The sequence below is a fragment of the Myodes glareolus genome, chromosome 1 (assembly GCF_982192425.1).
Source record: "Myodes glareolus chromosome 1, mMyoGla1.1, whole genome shotgun sequence".
Taxonomy (NCBI): domain Eukaryota; kingdom Metazoa; phylum Chordata; class Mammalia; order Rodentia; family Cricetidae; genus Myodes; species Myodes glareolus.
In genome coordinates, this window is record NC_142026.1 from 186,328 (window position 1) to 205,686 (window position 19,359).

The 19,359-nt window shown below is 46.9% G+C and overlaps 1 protein-coding gene across 1 annotated transcript; it reads right to left on the reverse strand.

Moving 5' to 3' along the window:
- Positions 1-1,859: 1,859 nt before the first annotated feature.
- Positions 1,860-16,103, reverse strand: LOC148123198 (fibroblast growth factor receptor 3-like). Its single transcript, XM_087903260.1, is given in 18 exon segments — positions 1,860-2,287; positions 2,289-2,368; positions 2,536-2,641; positions 2,787-2,924; positions 3,157-3,227; positions 3,308-3,430; positions 3,548-3,735; positions 3,814-3,924; positions 4,000-4,121; positions 4,351-4,481; positions 4,810-5,000; positions 5,505-5,649; positions 7,427-7,617; positions 7,699-7,822; positions 8,335-8,504; positions 11,382-11,435; positions 11,730-11,999; positions 15,904-16,103. Coding segments are annotated over 18 exon segments (2,406 nt in total). The 5' UTR covers positions 16,034-16,103; the 3' UTR covers positions 1,860-2,226.
- Positions 16,104-19,359: the final 3,256 nt, after the last annotated feature.

The following is a 19,359-nucleotide window of genomic DNA, read 5'->3' on the forward strand; positions in this document are numbered from 1 at the left end:
CAAAATGAATCAAGAAATTGGCCATTGCTATTATTTACCAGTTCCCCCTTTCATTACCTGACTGCCTCCCAGGGAAGACAGTGCAATTCCTAGTCCCTCGAATTAATGAGTTTATTGAAGTTAATTAATAGGAGTACAGGTAAGGAATTACTTACAATAATATGAATGACTCAAATGCAACAACATCACCAAGGCTCATATTAAAATGAGTGATTCATGAAAACTAATATCTCGAGCCTGAATATCTGTACATTACTCACCATTTCAGCTGTCCTGCTCAGCACCTATATAACCTTGGGAGGGGAAGGGCCTTATTAATCTTGTCAGTTTCAGTTTTCCCAACCATGGTTTAATGCCGAAGTCTTAGTAACCTCCTTCATCTTTTTATAGACCTTTCTGAGCCCAAGGAAGAGCATACAACTTGAATATCCATTATCAAATAACCAGTCCTGAAAACATACTTGCTAGCTATACAGAATAACTGGTTTAAAGTTAGCAGTATATAATTGCATGCATATACACATGCATGTAACAACAATTAATAAAAAGAGATGTCATAAATTATACCTGTGACCCTGACAGTAGATGCACATGGGTGTATGCATAGTCCTTCCCCCATTATGAACCCCCAACTCCACACACCAAGCTGACAATGTCTTACCCCAATGTGCTCTCTCCCCAGGCTCAGAGCAAGGTTTGGGTCACAGTGGTGATAGATCAAATGCTCAGAACCCCAGTCACTGGGGACAGCTGGACAAAGTTATATGTGGAAGTCAATCAAGGCAGGCAGTCCTAGGTATCAGGAAAATGCCACATCCCCACAGATCATAGATTGCCTTTTTGGAAAAATGCTACAGTAGGTACTTTAATCACTGAGGGTAAGATAGATACAACCATATGAGTCTCCATAGTCAACCCAGGATGATGGCCAGCCACAGGCCAATGTTAATAAGCAGGAGTGTCAGCCTGGGAACCAGCCTATTCCCAGTACTACCCAGAGCAAACAAGAAAATTGATTGTCATTATCACAACCCATGTCCAAAAGGCAAGGCATTTGGGTAGAGAAACTCCTCTCGATCAGAGGAAACCAGACACAGCAGAAGGAACCTAACTTCAATAGGACTTGGGAGATTTGAGTAGGAGGCTCAGGCTGTTTAACTACTTCCTCCTGCCTGTTCACTGTCACCAGGTATCTTCATGGCTCTGAGTTCTTGGTATGAAGCTGTCTGGTGCCCCTTGTTTGGTTGCTGTGGGGGAACCAACAAACATCCAGACCTACAGCTTCTTCTCTACATAGATCTGGCTGTCCTAGAACTTGTCGTGTAGAACAAACTGGTCTCATAGACCAAGTGTTGGGATTAAAGGCATTCCCTATCAGTGTATACTGTTTAAACCAGGGATTTTGCCTACCTTCTTTCCCACAGAAGTTACTACAAATATCTGAGCATCCTGTGTCCTCATAGGATCCCTCCTCTGGCAAGGCAGTCAGGGAGCTGGACAGTCCCAGAGTACATCCTTCACACCCCCATTGTGCCCTCCTATGGACACTTACTCTCTTGAATCCTCTTTGGAACCTCTAAACTGGTAACCCTGAGGCTCTGCCAGGTAGTTTGGGTCACAGACAAGCATGTCCAAGCCCAGCTGCCCACACACTGGGAAGGAAAAGGTAAGACAATTAGTCCTTTGTGGCCTGAGTCCAGCACTTTGCACTAGGGACCAGTCAACAGCTCAGATTCCTCAGCAGTTATTATCCCCTACCCCGCACAGAGACAAATCTCACAACCCGTCCCACAGAGAGTGAGGACAGAGCTGTACAGACGCCAGAACGGAAGGTAAGTGGCACAGGTGGGAACCAGAACTAGTTATCTCTTTATTCTTTTGGAATGTAAGTTGTTTGCATTAACAAAACTACATCTGCCAATGTGGGCCGACAAACCACATGCTGGGCTCCAAGAAAAGTTGCCCTGAGACACTGTCCTGGCACTGCTAGCTTATAGGCAAGAGACAGCCACCAAAGTCAAGGGCTCAGTAACAGTAGAGAAAAAATAACAAGAGTAAGTCCACTGCTTTTTCTTACTAGGTTTGAAACACAATAGTCAATACTATAAAATGAGGAAGTGTCACATAAGAAGTGTTAACCCTACAGCAAATACAACTTGTAAAGACTCAATACATTTTATATACATAAACATTAACCGGGGCTTGGTCTATGAGATTCTTGACCCCTCACATCTGAGGCCTCCAATTCTTGGGTTGGGTTGGGGGCAGCAGGTCATGGGTGAACAGTTATCTGTAAGGAACTGGGGTTCCTGGTATCCTCATCACCTGGCAAGCTCTGCTCAAAAGGCATTGATAGGTCCAGGTATACCTGTTGGTAGAAAAGGTTAAAGGACTGAGTGAGTATGCATCCCCTTGATCCCATGGCCATCTATGTTCAGGCTGGCCCTTGAAGGCCCACCGCATCACTGGAACTTGGAGGAGCAGCCTGCACAGGAATCACAGAAGGCAGAGAGGGCAGGATTGAGTGGTACTTACATTGGTTGATGTCACAGTGAGGATGCCATCTAAATCCTCTACCAGAAGCTTGAAGGTGGGCCTCTGTGAAGGCACTGCATGCCAACATTTCCGCATAATTGCATACCTGTGGCAAATATGGCTGTGGTTTCTTGGCCTTTTGTCCATCCCCACCTCACCCTAGGCTACCAGTCTCCTACCAGGGGCCCTGGTAAGAAACCAGCCACTCCCAGGGACTAGTTAGAGGAGTGAGTAAGGAATGCATTGCTCACAGGTCATGTGTGCAGTTGGTAGGCTTGTGCATGCGGTAGCCCCCTTTCAATAGCTTGAAAAGCTCTTCCACTGGAATGCCAGGATATGGTGAGCCCCCCAGTGTAAAGATCTCCCAGAGCAGGACTCCAAAGGACCACCTGTATGGGAGTGAGGGCAGAGGCCTGTTACTCCTGGTCAATTACTGTAACAGTTCTACAACAGGACAGGTTACCAATGGGCAAGGAGGGGTGTATGGATGAGAGGGATGGCAGGGTTATGCTGTTGGCCCAAATGAGGAGACAGAACACAGTCTGAGAGGGCCAGGAATCTAAAGGCTGCTATAGGTGTGACTTGGGTCTTGCTATTCCCATCCTATGTTAGGACACATACACATCACTCTGGTGGGTGAAGACTTGGTCAAACAGGGACTCTGGTGCCATCCACTTCACAGGTAGCCGGCCCTAGGCAGAAGGAGAATTTTTGGCTGTCAGGTGACCCCTGGTGGAGCACAGCACCCCAACCACCCTGGAATGGGGCTCACATTTGTGGTCTTCTTGTAGTATTCCAGATTGTGCATATCACGGGCCAGGCCAAAATCTGCAATCTTCATCACATTGTCTTCAGTCACCAACACGTTTCTGGCAGCCAAGTCTCTGTGAATACACTGAGGAGGCATGAAAGGAACCTGTGCTAAACTGACATCTCCCTAGCCTAAGCAAGCTTGACATCCACTCTTCCACTCAGAAAGACCCTACCTGGCCTGTGTCCCAGCTCTGCTCACCTTCTGAGAAGCCAGGTACTCCATACCTTGGGCCACCTGATAGGCACAGGACACTAGGTCTTTGTAGGTAAGCTGTTTTTCTGGCAGCCTGGAGTCATCACAGTATTCCATGCTTAGGGGCCTTTGTGCCCGCAGGAACTCCCGGAGGTTGCCCTTGGCTGCATACTCCATCAGCACAAGCAATGGCCCTGGAAGCACAGGCACCTCGGAGATGATGTGTGACTCAGGGATTCCCATCTAACTGTCCACCCACCTGCTGTACTTACCACCCTGTGTGCAGGCCCCCAGCAGGTTGATAATATTCTTGTGCTTGCTAATAACTTTCATCATCTCCATCTCAGATACCAGGTCCAACAAGTCCTGGTCATTGGCATCATCTGTGTTGAAAGTAGGAATGTCAGGTGGTAGCCCTACAGCCCCATAGGCCCTGTGTTACTTCTCTCCCTCCTCACCTTTCAGCATTTTCACAGCCACAGTGACAGGCTTGACAGTGTTGCTCATGTTAAAGCCAATAGCCTCTGCCATAAAGACCTGGCCAAAGCAGCCTTCTCCTAGAGAATTGCCAAGTGTCAGCCTGTCCAAAGAAGCAGAGGCAGTGAGTATGTGACCAGGACCCTCAGCCCTCATGGCCCTTTGCCACTGTATCCATAGTTGGCAACGGGCTTTTGCTTATGAAAACAGAGTAACCCAAGTCTCACCATGGACCCCACCTCAGGAGTATTTCATCCCACCTCCAACAGGCCTCTGCCTGGTAACCATCTAGCCCCCAGTCACAGTATACATAAAACCACACCAGCACTGACCGAGTTCTAGATATTTCCCACTTTGGGTCGACTGGCAGCTCAAGCTCAGAAATATTGGCCATTACAGTACGTTCTCTTGAAAATGGGTGGACGATGCGGACCAAGGGTATATCAGAGTTCATGAAGGTCACCTGCTTGGATTATTGGGGATAGGTTAGTGCCAGACAATGAATTCTGGGCATTGGGAAAGGGTTGAGGTGGTTTAACTCCCAGGAGTGGCAAGGTCAAGTCCATGAGAGGCAGTTTGTAGCGCCAAGAAGTAGGATGCTCAAACAGTGGTTACTGAAGACTCAAAGTTGTTTTGAGTAACGTGGGATCCATGTGGAGGATAGGAACAGGGAAGGCTCAGTTCATCTGACTGCAGAGAAATGAGTACTAACAGGCCTCAGGTATTGCTGAGACTTTAGGAGGTTCAAGGCACAACAGAGAGATCAAAACTTGGTATCTACTTTCAGTTACCTGTTGCTCAGGTGTGAAGCGAAAGTTATTGTCAACATTGGGAGACCCCAGGTTCTTTCTTGAGACTCTACGCAGGTAGCAGAGTGTCACAGTTGATGCAGTCAAGATTAAGATGGAGAAGCCCACCCAGAAGCTGATGGTGCCTGCAGATAACCTGCCAGCCGCACTACTCTCCGCCAGCTCTCTCTCAGCTGCAAAGACATAAATATTGGGGCCTCATCCAGCCTTGTGGGACTTCCCATTGGCCTGAGCTCTAGGTACCTGTTAGGGAGCAAAGCTCCTGGGATACTCAGAGTTTGGTGACCTATGTCCCCAACTCACATTGGTAGTCAAAAACATCTGTGAGTCAGCAGGGACCAGACTCGGGAGAGAAGCCTGGCAGAGCCAGAAGCATCCACACCACCACCAAGACTCCCAGGAGATCCTCAAGGCTAGACTGTGAAAATCCAACAGAGGATTGTGTGGGAGGCCTTTGCAAGATCAAGATGAGGCAAGGTGACCCTCCCATACCAAGCACAAGGCCAGGGTGATTACCACAGGACGGACTGCAGTAAGTTATAAGTGCACCCCTGCTGTCCCTGTCCCTGGCTGTTTTGTTATGTTCTGAGCCAGCACCACAAGAGGACAGATGCAGCAGCAGCAGCAGCAGCAGCAGCAGCAGCAGCAGCAGCAGCAGCAGTAGCAGAAGCAAGTACCTGGCAGCACCTCCAGCCATGCAGAGTGATGAGAAAATCCAAAATAATTGCCTGCCAGACAGGTGTACTCCCCTGAGTCCTCAAAGGTGATATTGCGCAAAGACAGAACTTCTAGCTCCTTGTTGCCTGTGTTAATGCCTGATGTCTACAAAGAGAGAACAGAGATCAATAGGCAAGCACCAGCGTGTCCCTTTGGGTACCACAGCACAGTACACATGGAGATGATCAGGCAGGCTTCAAGGAAAATGCCACCTCTCCTACCACCTTGACAACTACAGCCCTACCACTGCAATGAATGCCCTCCGCATCCTGAACCAAGGCACAGAGCCTGGAACTAGTCTCTCTATTGGTGGATAGTTCCCTGTCCCAAGGTAAGCATCAGGTACTTGGGCAGCATGGTGCCACAAAGAAGCAACATGCAGAGTTAGTGCAGAAATAAAAGAGGTACAGAAAACAATATGGGCAGACAGATGTATGGACAGAAAACCACAGGAAATCAGTGTCAGCCAGAGAATGGTGGAAAGTTGATGTTCTCAAGCAGCACAGGGCTCAGCCCCTGGAAGGTTCTGAAAACTCCTAAACATGCATGTGGTGAAGCAAAAGAACAGCACAGACTCAAGTGGCTTTGAAGGAGATAGTAAGTCAGTGCTGGCTGGGAGCTACCAGTATTATCAAGGCATCAGAAAGAGAACATGAGTCAAAGGTGGAGTCAAGCAGGGAACAGATGGTACAAGGCATTTGGGAAGGTACATAGTTGGGGCATTGGAGCTGGAACTGTGTGCCAGATTGTCATAGAACAGTTATCACCTACTTGAGGACTGTGAACATACCACCAAAATGCCTTCTCAGACATGCTTATGAAATTGATGGCTCAACAAATGTACTTGCCCCATTCCATTCTGACACACTGAAAGATAAAGGTGTGCATCTGCCTTCAGATTGTCACTGATCTAGGATATCTCTAGGATACCTCTAGAAGAAAATGAGGACAAGACCAGGCAAGGGAGATGCCAAAGAATGGGAGAAAGCACCTGGAAGGCTGCCTGAAGCGAGGCACATAATGGCAGTGGTAGGTGTGGTTTCACAGACTGGCCTCCTTCATGTCCACTCTCCCTACACATACACACACACACACACACACACACACACACAGAGAGAGAGAGAGAGAGAGAGAGAGAGAGAGAGAGAGAGAGAAACACAGACACAAACAAAGACAGAGAAAAACACACACAGAAAGAGAGAGGGGGAAGAGAGAGAGACAAAACCCATACTCTTCAAATCTTCGTCCCAGGGGTCATATCACATCAGCCTGTGCTAACAAAACCACACACCCACAGTGGGAGGTACACTGGACATGGCCCTAGTGGTTTCTCACAACAGCCAGGATACCAACTCCTGCCAACACCTGTTCCTCACTCCCAGCAGACCTCCAAGTCTCTCAAAGAATATTTTTCTTTTCTGTGTTGCAAAGCCCAAACTCTCTCTCATGTGGCCCCCTCCTGAGGTTATGAAGCAAAGCTACAGGCAGAGGGAGGCATGAAGAGTCCGTCAAGGCAGGGTGGAGTGCTACAGTGCATGCAGCTGGAGAGTGAACAGTCGGTACTCTGATGTCAGAGGGTACTAGTTCAGCAGACATCCTCCTGTCCTGAGCCACCACAACTATCACCCAAGAGAAGCCTTCTGTAGGCCCAAGCCTCAGAGCAAACAGGGAAACAAGTCCTACGGGAGGGCACAAGTAACAGAGCCTGCCTGGAGCTCAGAACAGGTGATAAGTTCTGAGACGTAGGTGCCCCCTTCCAGAAACTCCAACACCTGGGTCTCAGTCCCAAGGTATTCCTCAGCCAAAGAGGGACTTAAGGACCAGGGCCAAGGCACTTCTAGCTAACCCATCCACCCAACCAGCTGTCAAAAACAGAGCCCACCTTGAGTACGGTGACATAGGGCTTGCCATTCGGGCCTATCTTGCTGCCATTCACCTCAACATGCTTCAGCCACTGGATGTGTGGCTGGGCATCACTGTACACCTTGCAGTGGAACTCTACATCACTTCCTAGAGTGGCTGTCTGGTTTTCTGGCAGCCCAGCATGCAAAATGGGCCGATGTGGGAAGCGCTCTGTAAGACACAGACATGTCAGGTGCAGTGGGTCCAATGGTCCGAGGCTGACCTGCTTCAGTCACCCAGCCTGGCTCTTACCCAGTACATCCAGTGTGTAAGTCTGGTGGATGCTACCAAACTTGTTCCGAACCACGCAGGTATAGTAGCCACTATCAGAAGGCACCACACTCTCCATGACCAGGCTCCAATGTCGGTGCCTAAGCTGCAGGTAAAGTTAGTAGGTGAGTGACTGTGGATGCCCAAAACTGTGAGCCTATTTTCAATCTGGCAGATAGTTAGGATATGCAAACATACTTCTGCTCTTTCTTTTGTAATATAAGGCTACCTAAGAAGTGACTGCCTTCAGGATACTTGGTCTAGAGTTGCTTCACTACTTAAACAACAAAATGCTAATGATTTGACACCTCAAAACGTTAAAGTAATTAACTGTTTTACCTGTACTTTGTATCAAGTTAAAGAAGTCTTTTGTTGCCTTCTTCTCCTTTTGTATTTGGATATAAAAGTATAAGGAAAACTAAACAGGGAAAATTTCAGTATTCACTGGAATGCCCTCCTGGTACTTTTCTATGGTTTCAGTTTTATTACTTTTCATTTTACTTCTATTTCTAAAATCACATGCCCCTACCCTGGCAGGAGGTATTTTTGTTGAGGCTTGTCTATGACAAGTGATATGGGCTATACCCTCTGTATCCAGTGTCCCTTTCCCAGACTTACCTTGATGCCCCCCATGCGATGCTCCCCTCGGAATTCCTTGCCATTCTTCAGCCAGGAGATGGAGGGGGTGGGGTTGCCAGCAGCTGCACAGTGGAAGCGAACAGTGCTGGTGGCTGGCACAGCCAGCAGTTTCATATCCATACGGTCTGGCCGAGTCCAGTAAGGGGCCCCTGATGGCAGAAGTACTCATGACAGCATAATCAGTACACCCTTGCAAAGCTCGCCTACCAACACACCCTCAAGCCTCATCCCTCATCTGTACTGAGACTCCTTTGTTTTGTCTGAACACTGCATCCACAGCTGTCCTACTTTCAGTCTTGGGCTATTCTCTCCATCTGAGGCAGGCTCACAGGTGTAGGTACCCAGGAAGTAGAACCCAGTAGGATGTAAATCCCGGGAGGCAACTAAGCCAGGTCATTCCACCAGTATGCCAAACCTGAGTTAGCCTGTATAGTACCCAGTGAAGGCAGGTACCCTTCAGGTCATGCTTCCCCTCCACTGAGTTCCCTCCTTCCTCTTGGCTGGGTGGAGGATGCTGTTATGTAATATCAATTGAAGATGTGTTACATTTTTGTATGTTGTGGAACAGTTGCTTCATGATGCAAAGATGTGTTTCACACTTTTATGTTATATTTGCTTAACTTGGTGAAGCTGTGTTACTCTGTCTGGTCTAATAAAGAGCTAAATGACCAATAGCAGGGCAAGAGAGGAAAATAGGCAGGGCTCACAGGCAGAGAGGATAAATAGAAGGAGAAAGTTTAAGAAGGAACAAGAAAAGAAAGAGGTGGACGCAAAGGCCCAGTCACAGCTTCACAGTCGGCCACAGAGTAAGAAGTAAAAAAAGGTACATAGAATAGAGAAAGATAAAACCGCAGAAGCAAAGGGTAGATGGGATGATGTCAAGTTAAGAAAAGTTGGTTACAAATAAGCCAAGTTAAGGCCAGACAATCATAAGTAATAAGTTTCCATGTGTTTATTTGGAAGCTGGGTGGTGGGCTCCCAAAGAGTAGAGCATAAACAACCAGCAACAGGATGTCATATTGCTTGGACTTATGAGGAAGCTGAGGGAGGCAACAAATTTCCAAAACAGAGAACAAAGGCAGGGGCAGGGTCTTCCATAGTGACTCAACCAGAGGGCCCTATGCATCTCTGGGAGGAAAAACTGCCATATAAAGTAGGAAAAAAGTGTGCAGACACTGGTGGGGTGTCCCTGCTAGCTCTGAACAGCCCTTCCAGGCTCCAAATTTGGTCAGTAGGCTTGAGAGAAGAGTGCCACAATGGGAGACTACAGCGACTTAATGCTGCCTAATGCCAGGTAAGGTCAAGAAGGTGACCCTTCATGCATCTTACCTAAGCCTTCATGGTGCAAAAACACTAAATACAACCTGGGAAGGCCAGGATGACAGACGAAAACAGGAAATTAGGGCAAACACACTGGTAATTGTTGGGGCAGAAGCTAGAGACCAACTGGGTTAGAAATTTTGCTCTGAACAACCTGATAGCCAAAGTTGAAAAGGAAAATGAGAAGCTGACCCACTTCTCCGGACTACTACCTTTTTTTGGCTTCAGCCCTAGAATCTAAATCCATTTCTATGAGGGTTGTGAAACCTCAAACAAGTCCCTATAGCTGCTCTCTTCACCCACACACACTCATAAGACTCATTACCCTGTTTTCCCCTTAAGTTTTTCTCTCTGATTCCTCTCAACCCCTTGTCCACTCTACCCCAGAAGGTTCCAGGTGGTCTGAGGACTCATTTAACACCAGCCTAGTCTCATAGTCATAACCACTGCCACATACAATGTCTGGACCCCTGATGTTCCCCCCTTCTCTCTCTCTTTTGGGGGCTGTGAACCCAGACCCTGAACTTCCTGTAAACAACTTGTTATGCTTGCAGCTGCTCTGAGCAAAACAACTTGTTTTCCTGTGTTTGTAGCTACTCTGAGCATGAGCTCCTCAGGAACTCCTGATGGTAGGAGAGTGGTCTCTGGTGGGTTTGCCTGGGGCATGGCTGTCAGTTAAGGATTCATATATAAGGGGCTCTGGTACACAATAAAGGGGCATTCTTGTTTCAAGGATGACCCATGTCTCTGTCTGTGTGTCTTCGTGTGTTTTAATCTTCAGGCCCTTGCCCAGCTCACAGATGGTCCTTTAGTAAAGGCTCCGCACTACATGTGCAGCATAATCATATACGTAGTAGTACGGATGGTACCTCTCTCTCTCTCTCTCTCTCTCTCTCTCTCTCTCTCTCCCTCCCTCCCTCCCTCCTTCCCTCCTTCCCTCCTTCCCTCCCTCCCTCCATGGTTCTAGGCCATAACATGGGCACTGCCATATACTCACACCAAATCTGTGATGCCCCCTTTACAATGTATGCTTCAGCATGGCACTGCTCCCCTCCTGCTGGTCTGCAGCAACAGCCACTAATTCTGTGAATCTGATCTGGGACAATGGTTTCTACCCTCCCAATTGTATTTTAATAAAACACTGATTGGCCAGTAGTCAGGCAGGAAGTATAGACAGGACAACTGGATAGGAAGTAGAGGCAGGTCAATGAGAACAGAATTCTGGAAAGAGAAAAGCTCTTTCTGCAGTCCTGGCCCTGCCACAGAAGAAGCAAGATGTGAATGCCTTGCTGCAAAAGGTACTGAGCCATGTGGCTAGCACAGATAAGAATAATGGGCTAATATAAGTTATAAGAGTTAATAAGAAGCCTGAGCTAATGGGCCAATCAGTTTATAACTAATGTAGACCTCTGTTTGATTTCTTTGGGACTTAACAATTGTGGAAACTGGGCAGGAAAGAAACCCAGACAACATGAATCCCTGGATCTATGTACTCGTCAGTGGCAACTTGAGCTCCTTGCCTGGTTTACTCACACCTGTGATGTTCCTTCCCACCAGAAACCTTACCAAAATCCCTGCCAAGCAGCCCTGCCCCCTCACTGCCCCTGGGGCACTGTCTACCTGTAGCAGTGCCCCTTAGCAAGAAGACTACATGAAGGAAGAAGCCTGATCCTGACCAGCTCAGTATGCCAAGGCTCTGATCTTACCTGTGTCTTCAGCCACATTCTTGCCATCTTCATCATCTCCTGAGAATGGAGCATCTGCAATAGTTATAAGCAACCAGTGGTCCTGTGACACTCCTACATCCAGAGACCTGCTGCTCCCTATTTTCAGAGTACACTGCTCTCCATCTTTAGGGACCACTGCTCCCTGCCTTTGCAAGGCCATTCATTCAAATAGCACATAATTGGGGGTACCCCCTCTGATGTGGGGAACTACAGCCAGCAACACTCTTGAGCCAGGGATACTGGAGCCATGCTGCCTAGGACTGCCCTGACCTCCCTAGCTATGCAGCTGCTCAACACATTTGTCAGCCCCAGCCACCAAGAACTTACCTGTCACATGCACAATGAAGTGGCACAGGACATCCTGAGTGAGCTGCTGCTGGCATGTGTAGACTCCAGCATCATCATGAGCGACGTTCAGCACTTGTAACCTCTGGGGCCCCACCAGGATGCGGTGGGAAGCTACCAGCTCTGTGCCATCCTTAGACCAGACAGTGCAGCCTGTGCAGGCACCTCCAGGCAGAGAACAGACCAGCTCCATGGTGTCCCCGCTGACAAAGACCACTTGCTCTTGCTGGCTAGGCTCAGGGCCTGGGACCTCTGTGGATGAAATGGAAAGCTGTGAAACAGATTCTTCACAGTAGCACGCTGAAGGCCCCATACTTTACTTTGCAAACTAGCAAAGCTGTGGCAGGCAAGTGAGGGGCATGCTTCTGGGGCTTAGGGTTCTTTCAGACAATGTTCAAACCAGGAGTGGGCAGACTATTTCAGTAAGAGCCCAGGGGTGTCAGTATCTCAACTCTCAGTGGTGTGTGTTAAGGTTTCTGTCTCTGTCCTGTAGGAGGAAGCTGTCTTCCAAGGATGATATGGAAGAGACACAGCTGCTTAAGATAGCCTAGATTGGATTCACACATTCCAGGGTAGGAGTGTGATGATTAGAATTATTAAGCAAAAAGAAACAGAGATGAGAGAGAAATAAAAGACAAAACACAGAACAGCATCAGGAGGGAAATTTAGTGAATACTGAACCACCCCTTTATTTTCCACATATCTTTTCATACCCCACTCCAAAGAGGGAAAGGGGGAGGCAATAGATTTCATCAACATGATAACAAATAAACAAAGCACCTCTGATCTTTGGTCAAGATGAAGCTGATACACCTCTGTACTTAAAATACCAATTAACCACTCTAGGTTAGGACCCCTTGTTTTGTAGTCACTTGTCAACAACTTTGAAAAAGCAAAACAAGCTCAAACTCTCTGACCTCTAATCAAGGTGGAATGGACTCACATCTGTGTGCCCTGACACACAGCAGCACTCCTAGTAGCCAAAATATCTAAAAATGTCAAGAGGGGCGGGGACAGCTCTATGGTACAGCACCTGCCTGGAATGAATGAAGCTTTAAACTCCTACACCTGGGATCCCCATTTCACAAATGAGGGCCATGCTTTGGCTAGGGGATGTCAGAGGGGCCATGTGAGCCAACTGGAGCTAGGATCACAGCCAAGTGGAGACAGTCACCCATCCTGAGAGTTAAGAAACTGGAGTTCTTGGGTGCTTAGACACAAGTAGCCATACCCCTCTCCCCTATCCAGATGGTGCCCAGCTCATGAGGAGACCCAAAAGCCTCACACTTAGGGAGACACCACCAGCTCACTATCACACTCAGATTTCCCTGCTAGGACCTAACAAAGCCCATCACAAGTACAGATGGGCTCTGGGCCCAGGGGCAGGTAGTCCTGCTGATCAGAACTCCTTCCTTAGATTCAGATGGACTGGTTAATATGTCACTTGCCATTCTGCAGATGCATAGCCTACATTCGATGCCCAAATGTCCACTCAAACCAAACCAGTACCAGTTTTGCCCATCCCAGGGTCATCCCACCAAGATTCCAACAGTGAGAGGGACTGTCCCCAAAAGTATCCATGAAGCTTGTGTCCCATGGAGCCATGCAGATTTTGTCTGTTTCTGAGTGGGCCTCACAGTAAGGGATCTTCTATCCTGACCTCCAGTTCTCCTGCTGCCATGTCCTATGGAGGCAATTTAATGCTGTAAGCTTCCTGAGGCTCCACAGAAGACCCAGAACTGTCTAGTCAGTGGCCTCAGGGCAACCATGACCCAACAGCAACAGTTGTGGTTTAGTCTGGGCAAGGCAAAAGGTCAAGTTATTCACACAAGTACTCTCATAAGGAGAGGGACTGGGGAAAGACACAGCATTCCACAGGATGGAGAGGCAAATGCCTGGATGTATGGGGTAGGGAAGGGAAATGGCCCTGAATCAGCTGAGCTGACATTTGATCTATCCATCCATCCTGTCCACTAGGAGCCAGCACAGCACAGATACCTGGACTTTGGGGGCCTCAGGCAACAGCAAATCCAACCCTATGATCCCATTCCAGTGTCACAGGGCCTATAGGGGCTTGTGTTGTGAGTTATGCAAGTAAGAAGGGAAACACAGTGTAGGATGCAGCTTGAGACAACACAGAATATGGTATATGCTGAGGAGGTAGTATCAGATCATGGTCTAATGGAGCCATCACACCCCCATTAGCCTTGAGACCTTCAAAAACACAGATATTTTAGATTACAATTCATAACACTAGCAAAATTACAGTTAAGAAGTAGAAATAAAAATAATTTGATGGTTGGGGGTCACCACAACACGAGGAATTGTATTAAAGGAAAATTAATTAGGAAACTTGAAAACCACTGCAGGCTACTGTCTACCACTACTGAGAACACAGAACCCAGATTTCCCTACCTACCAGGGGTGGCCAGTGTGATTGGGGACTAGCCCTGCTCCAGAACCCTTAGGTTCAGCCAGCTCCTGCTTGGTGATTTATGTTCCCAGAGACAGTCAGCCATGTCTTTGTATTTTCATTGCCAGGCCCATCTAGTTAAGGAATAGGATGAGGTTTATTGGCCTGTAAACTCCCTTGGTGGGGCAGGGCTGGTGCATTTCCCACCAATCCACCTTCATTGTCTGGAGCACAGAGAAGGTCAGAGCTTTCCCCTGAACCTGAGATCACTGACACCAGACACAGGGAATAATATCTTCTCCTGACATTACTATGGTCCCCTGTCACTGGCCATTGGTTCCTGGGGAAGCACTAATATGCAAGCCGATGCGCACAGAGAGCTGACCTGACAGCTGCTGTCATACAGCTAAGTGACATGCACACTCAATGTTCCAATCACAGAGAGCTGACCTCCTGACAACTGCTGTCACTCCAGCTGAGTGGCATGCACACTCAATGTTCTGCTCACAGAGAGCTGATCTTCTGACAACTGCTGTCACTCCAGCTGAGTGACATGCACACTCAATGTTCCAGTCCACTACCATTCACAAAAAAAAAGTTCCAGGCCAGACAGTGGTGGCTCATGCCTTTAATTCCAGCACTTGGGAGGCAGAGGCAGGTAAACTTCTGTGAGTTCGAGCTCAACTTGATCTACAAGAGCTAGCTTCAAGATAGGCTCCACAGCTAGAGAAACAGCCTGTCTCAGAAAAAAAAAAAGAAAGAAAAAAGTTCCAGGAGACCCAGCTGCTCAGGTAGAAAGGTACTTGTCCCCACTTGCACCTTCCTGGGAGACTGAGCTTCCATCAACTGGGTGGAGGAGAGGGAGGCCGAGCTGTGCCACCAGGGTACAAAAGCCAAGGTTCAATGGAGTGACTGTTGGGACATCTGCTCCAGTGGGGCAACAGCTCACCATGCACTGTGTGGCACCATCAGGCCATTGGCCTGCATTGCCATGCCATACCCAGGCACAGTGGGCAGGGGGCAGAGGTTAGGGAGAGCCTGTACACATATATTTACCTCGGGGAGGTAAAGTCTCAGACTCTGGCTTTATTTAATGGAATTCAGTGTCCCATCAGACTTTGCTGGCCAGCCAGTCTGTGTAGCTGAGCTGGTATTCTGGGACAAGAGCCCCTCACCTCCCAGAGTGTGGTCTACAGAGGTATGCCACTGAAAGATCACCCCTCAAGACACCTCCAGGCAAAGAGAGGAGTGGAAGACCTGAAGCTGTCACCGTATCATGTGAGACTGAGACACTGGCTGACAAAAGCTGAGCTTTCGCTGGAGTCCTCCTGTATACCCCCCAACTCTAGCCTTCATTTTGGCTTAAGATGAGCAAGAACTGTCCTGGGGCCTTGGAAACCAACAACAGGCAGTTTTTGTCAACAATGGGAATATGGAAACCCAGCAAGTGGCATTCCTGACCACTTAGGCTGAGGAGCCTGAGGCTCCCTGCCACTGTGATCCATTCTATGCGGTGCCTCACACTTGGGTAGTGGTCCTGAGACTCTAGATACCTCATACACTGACACATAGCAATCTGTGGATTTGGGCAAAGAACCAAACTCACTGCTCCCCTTGGTGCTACTCAACCTGACATCCCATACTCACTCAGGAGCTATTTACCATTCCCAAAGCTTCTGATGGCCAACATCATCACCCCACATGTGTCCACCCTGCAGCCAGGCACATTGAGTCAGTCCATACCTGGTAGTTTCCTCAAAAGTCTCTGCTCTGGGCTAGGAGGTTGGGAGGCAGCTCTGACCCCAACCACTGTGCATAGCACTAGCAAACAAGCCAGGACTCCCATGGCTGGAGATGGCAGTGGCATCCTCATGCACAAGGCATGGGGATGTTACATCCCCAATGCCTACCTTCTGGTCCAGTGTGGGTAGATCCACTCTGGAGAGTCTGTGGGAGGAGATCAGCAAGTTTATCTGAGTAGGCGTAGGGGTGGTCTGGGGGCGGGGGCAGGGGATGGGGAAGACAGGAGGGCCTCAAGTACCAGAAACAAGAAACCAGACCATTCTACCTTCTGTGGTCCCTCTCTTTTCTTTCCCTCCATAGAGGCAGAGCTCTTCGCTATATTTTCTCTAAGTTTTATTTTTTTCTTTTGACTACAACTGGTAAAATTAAGGTAAATTTAATTGTGATGTTTTGGATCCATTTACTCTTAAACCCCCTCAGCAGTTTTCTAGGATGTTTGTGCTTTGGGAGGCTTCTAACTAAATGTTTCATTGTATTCTTTTTGAAAAAGTTTCCCCCCTCCCAACCCCCAGGGACTGGCCTTCCTGAGAAGTAAACAGGTTGTTACTCTTCAGACTCCTGCAGAAGTAGCCATCAAGGCCCCAGGGCCCATCATCCCTTGCCACAGCAGAATCATGCCCTCTAGGGTCTCTCTATTCCCCTGCAGACTTTCTCAGTCCACTGGTGGCTCCAGGTGTCACCTATGGCAGTCTTGCTCTGTCACCCTCTGACAGTTGTCCCTTGCACCCATCACCCATGTGTGACCCTCAGTGAGACCAGCAGACAAAACTTCCTTGAAGTTAAAAGATTGAAAAACAATGCAAGTTTATTTACAGGAGCATTGCCACAAGAGTCTTCTTGACTATCTGAGAGCTGCTACAAAAGGGGAAGGCTTGATGGGAGTTTTTAAAGGCACAAACCTCAATTGTCTCAACTCCTGGGGTATTTTTGCTATGTGAGAAATTATCCTGTTTTTGTTTTTTAGAACAAGCAAGGATAAGTGAAATTACAGAAACAGAATGAGCATCTGGTTAATATTTTTAAAATAACAATTATACAGTATGAGAACAATTTTGAGAAATGATCCAAGTGGCTCTGGGATCAGTCTTCCCTTTAGATTGCTATCGAGACTCAAATGCTGAGGGCCATGACTTAGGGTTGTAGTCCAGACATCCTGTGGTTAATAATCCTTAGGCTGAGAATAGTCTTGCTGACTCCAAGGTTTTTCTTTTTTTACATAACTTACTTAGTTTGACACTCACTTTGAAATGAAACTAGTTTTTAACCATTACATAAGTAAACAGACCCAGTTTCTGATTTTAGAGTAGCCAGCTTGGGGGTCAGGCAGGTGGGCTCAGCATTTGCACACAGAAGGCTGTAGACAACCCTTCAACACAGGCTGCTGATCTCTTACCCCTCACACAAAGGGCTGTTAAATCTAGGTCCTGTGTAGCCAGGAGAATATGAAGTCGGTAGTTGTCATAGCTCCTAACAGAACCCTCATTAACTAGTCAGTAGTACTGATGTCTCTAGGTCAAATTCTCAATTTATTCATGTTTTATGACATAAGCAAATGGAGACTTAAGTGAATGTGAATGGTATCTTTAGCCATTAGGCCTTACTGTCAGGTTGTAAAGGTTTAACAACAGCATAATAACTTATAATATTTGGGAGGTGTACTATGTGACTCCTTTAGGAACAACTCATCAAGATGTAGCATATTCCTAGTCCTGGAAATTTGATTTTATAGCATATGATATCTAACTGGAGTACTGTCTTCCTCATCACATAGTAACCATATTTAAACAAATTTTATATATGTGCATATTTCAGGAAACTTCTAGAGTTCCAGGTATCATTTTAGCCTCCCTGTTTTAGCCAGTATTCTATTGCTGTATAAAGACACCATAACAATAACAACTCTTATAAAAGAAAGCATTTAATTGGGGCTTGCTTACACTGTCAGAGGCTTAGTCCATTATTGGTATGGTGGGAAGCATGGCTGCATGCAGGCAGACATGGTGCTGGAGGAGCTGAAAGTTCTACATCTAGATCAGCAGGGAGCAGGAATAGAGAGTCACCGGTCTGGACCCCCAGTGATACACTTCCTCTAACAAAGCTATACCTACTCCAATAAGACTATACCTCCTAATCCTTTCAAAAATGCCACTTCCTGATGACAAATATAAAATATGTTAGCCTATGGGGGCCATTCTTATTCAAACGACCACACTTCCCATATACCTTCCTTTACTTTGCCCACCCACCTACTTCCTCCATTGAATCTTTCCTTATCCTGTTGTAACATTTTATTCAATTTTCTCTTTTTGGAAGAGCCCCTACCCTACCCTTTGTAGAAACCTGACCTCTGTTTGTATCCTAAATGAAACACACATTTAAATGATAGCATCTATGTATAAAGAGGGAAAAATACATTATTTGTCTGTTTTGGTCTTGGTTACCTCACTTAGTAAGACTTTTTTCAGTTCCATTATTTAGTTGCAAATTTTATAATTTCATTTTGTTTTCACAGCTGAATAATATTCCATTGTATAAATGGATTATATTTCCATTATCCCTTCCACTCTTGATAGACATCTAAGCTGTTACCACTTTCTGATTAGTTGGAGAGAAAAGCAATGAACATTGGTGTGCTGTGGCAGGTGAGGCCCTTTGTGTGTATGTCCAAGAGTTGTAGAGCTGGATCCAGAGGTAAATCTATATTCAACCCTGAGAAACCTCCTCACTGATTCAGTAGTGGCTGGACCAGTTTGCACTATCATTTCTTTCTTTCATCTGGGCCATTCTGGATGGAATAAGATGAAACCTCCAGGTAGTTACAGTTTTTGTTTCCGTGGTGGTTAAGGATGTTAAACCATCTGCTCTGTTCACATGCAGTGAACATATATACATACAGTGACACATTTAGACATGTGAAATAAAACAAACAAATCTTTACAAAAGAGTTGAAACCAGAAAAAAAATGAACTGGGCTGGCAATAAGGCTCTGCAAGAAAAGGCGCTTGCTGCCAGGCCTGACAACCTGAGTTTGGTCCTCAGAACACACATGATGAAAGGAAAGAACAAACTCCAGCAAGTTGTCCTTTGACCTCCAGGGCACACCCCTTCAATAAATAAATAAAAACTACCAAACTGCCCAAATCAATAAAATTCTAACAATGACAAAAACAAACAAATAAACAAACCATTGAAAATTGTAGATCAGAGGGTCAAATTTCTCTCCCATACCACCTTAAACTGTTAGAAGACCAGAAATCCCCTCAAATCTATTGTCATTTCTTTCTGTTTACTTCCGGAGACTTTTGTTGTTATTGGTTTTTTTAAATGATTTATTTACTTATATTTAACATGCACTTGTGTTTTGAGTGCACAAATGTTTGCATGAAGGTGTTGGAT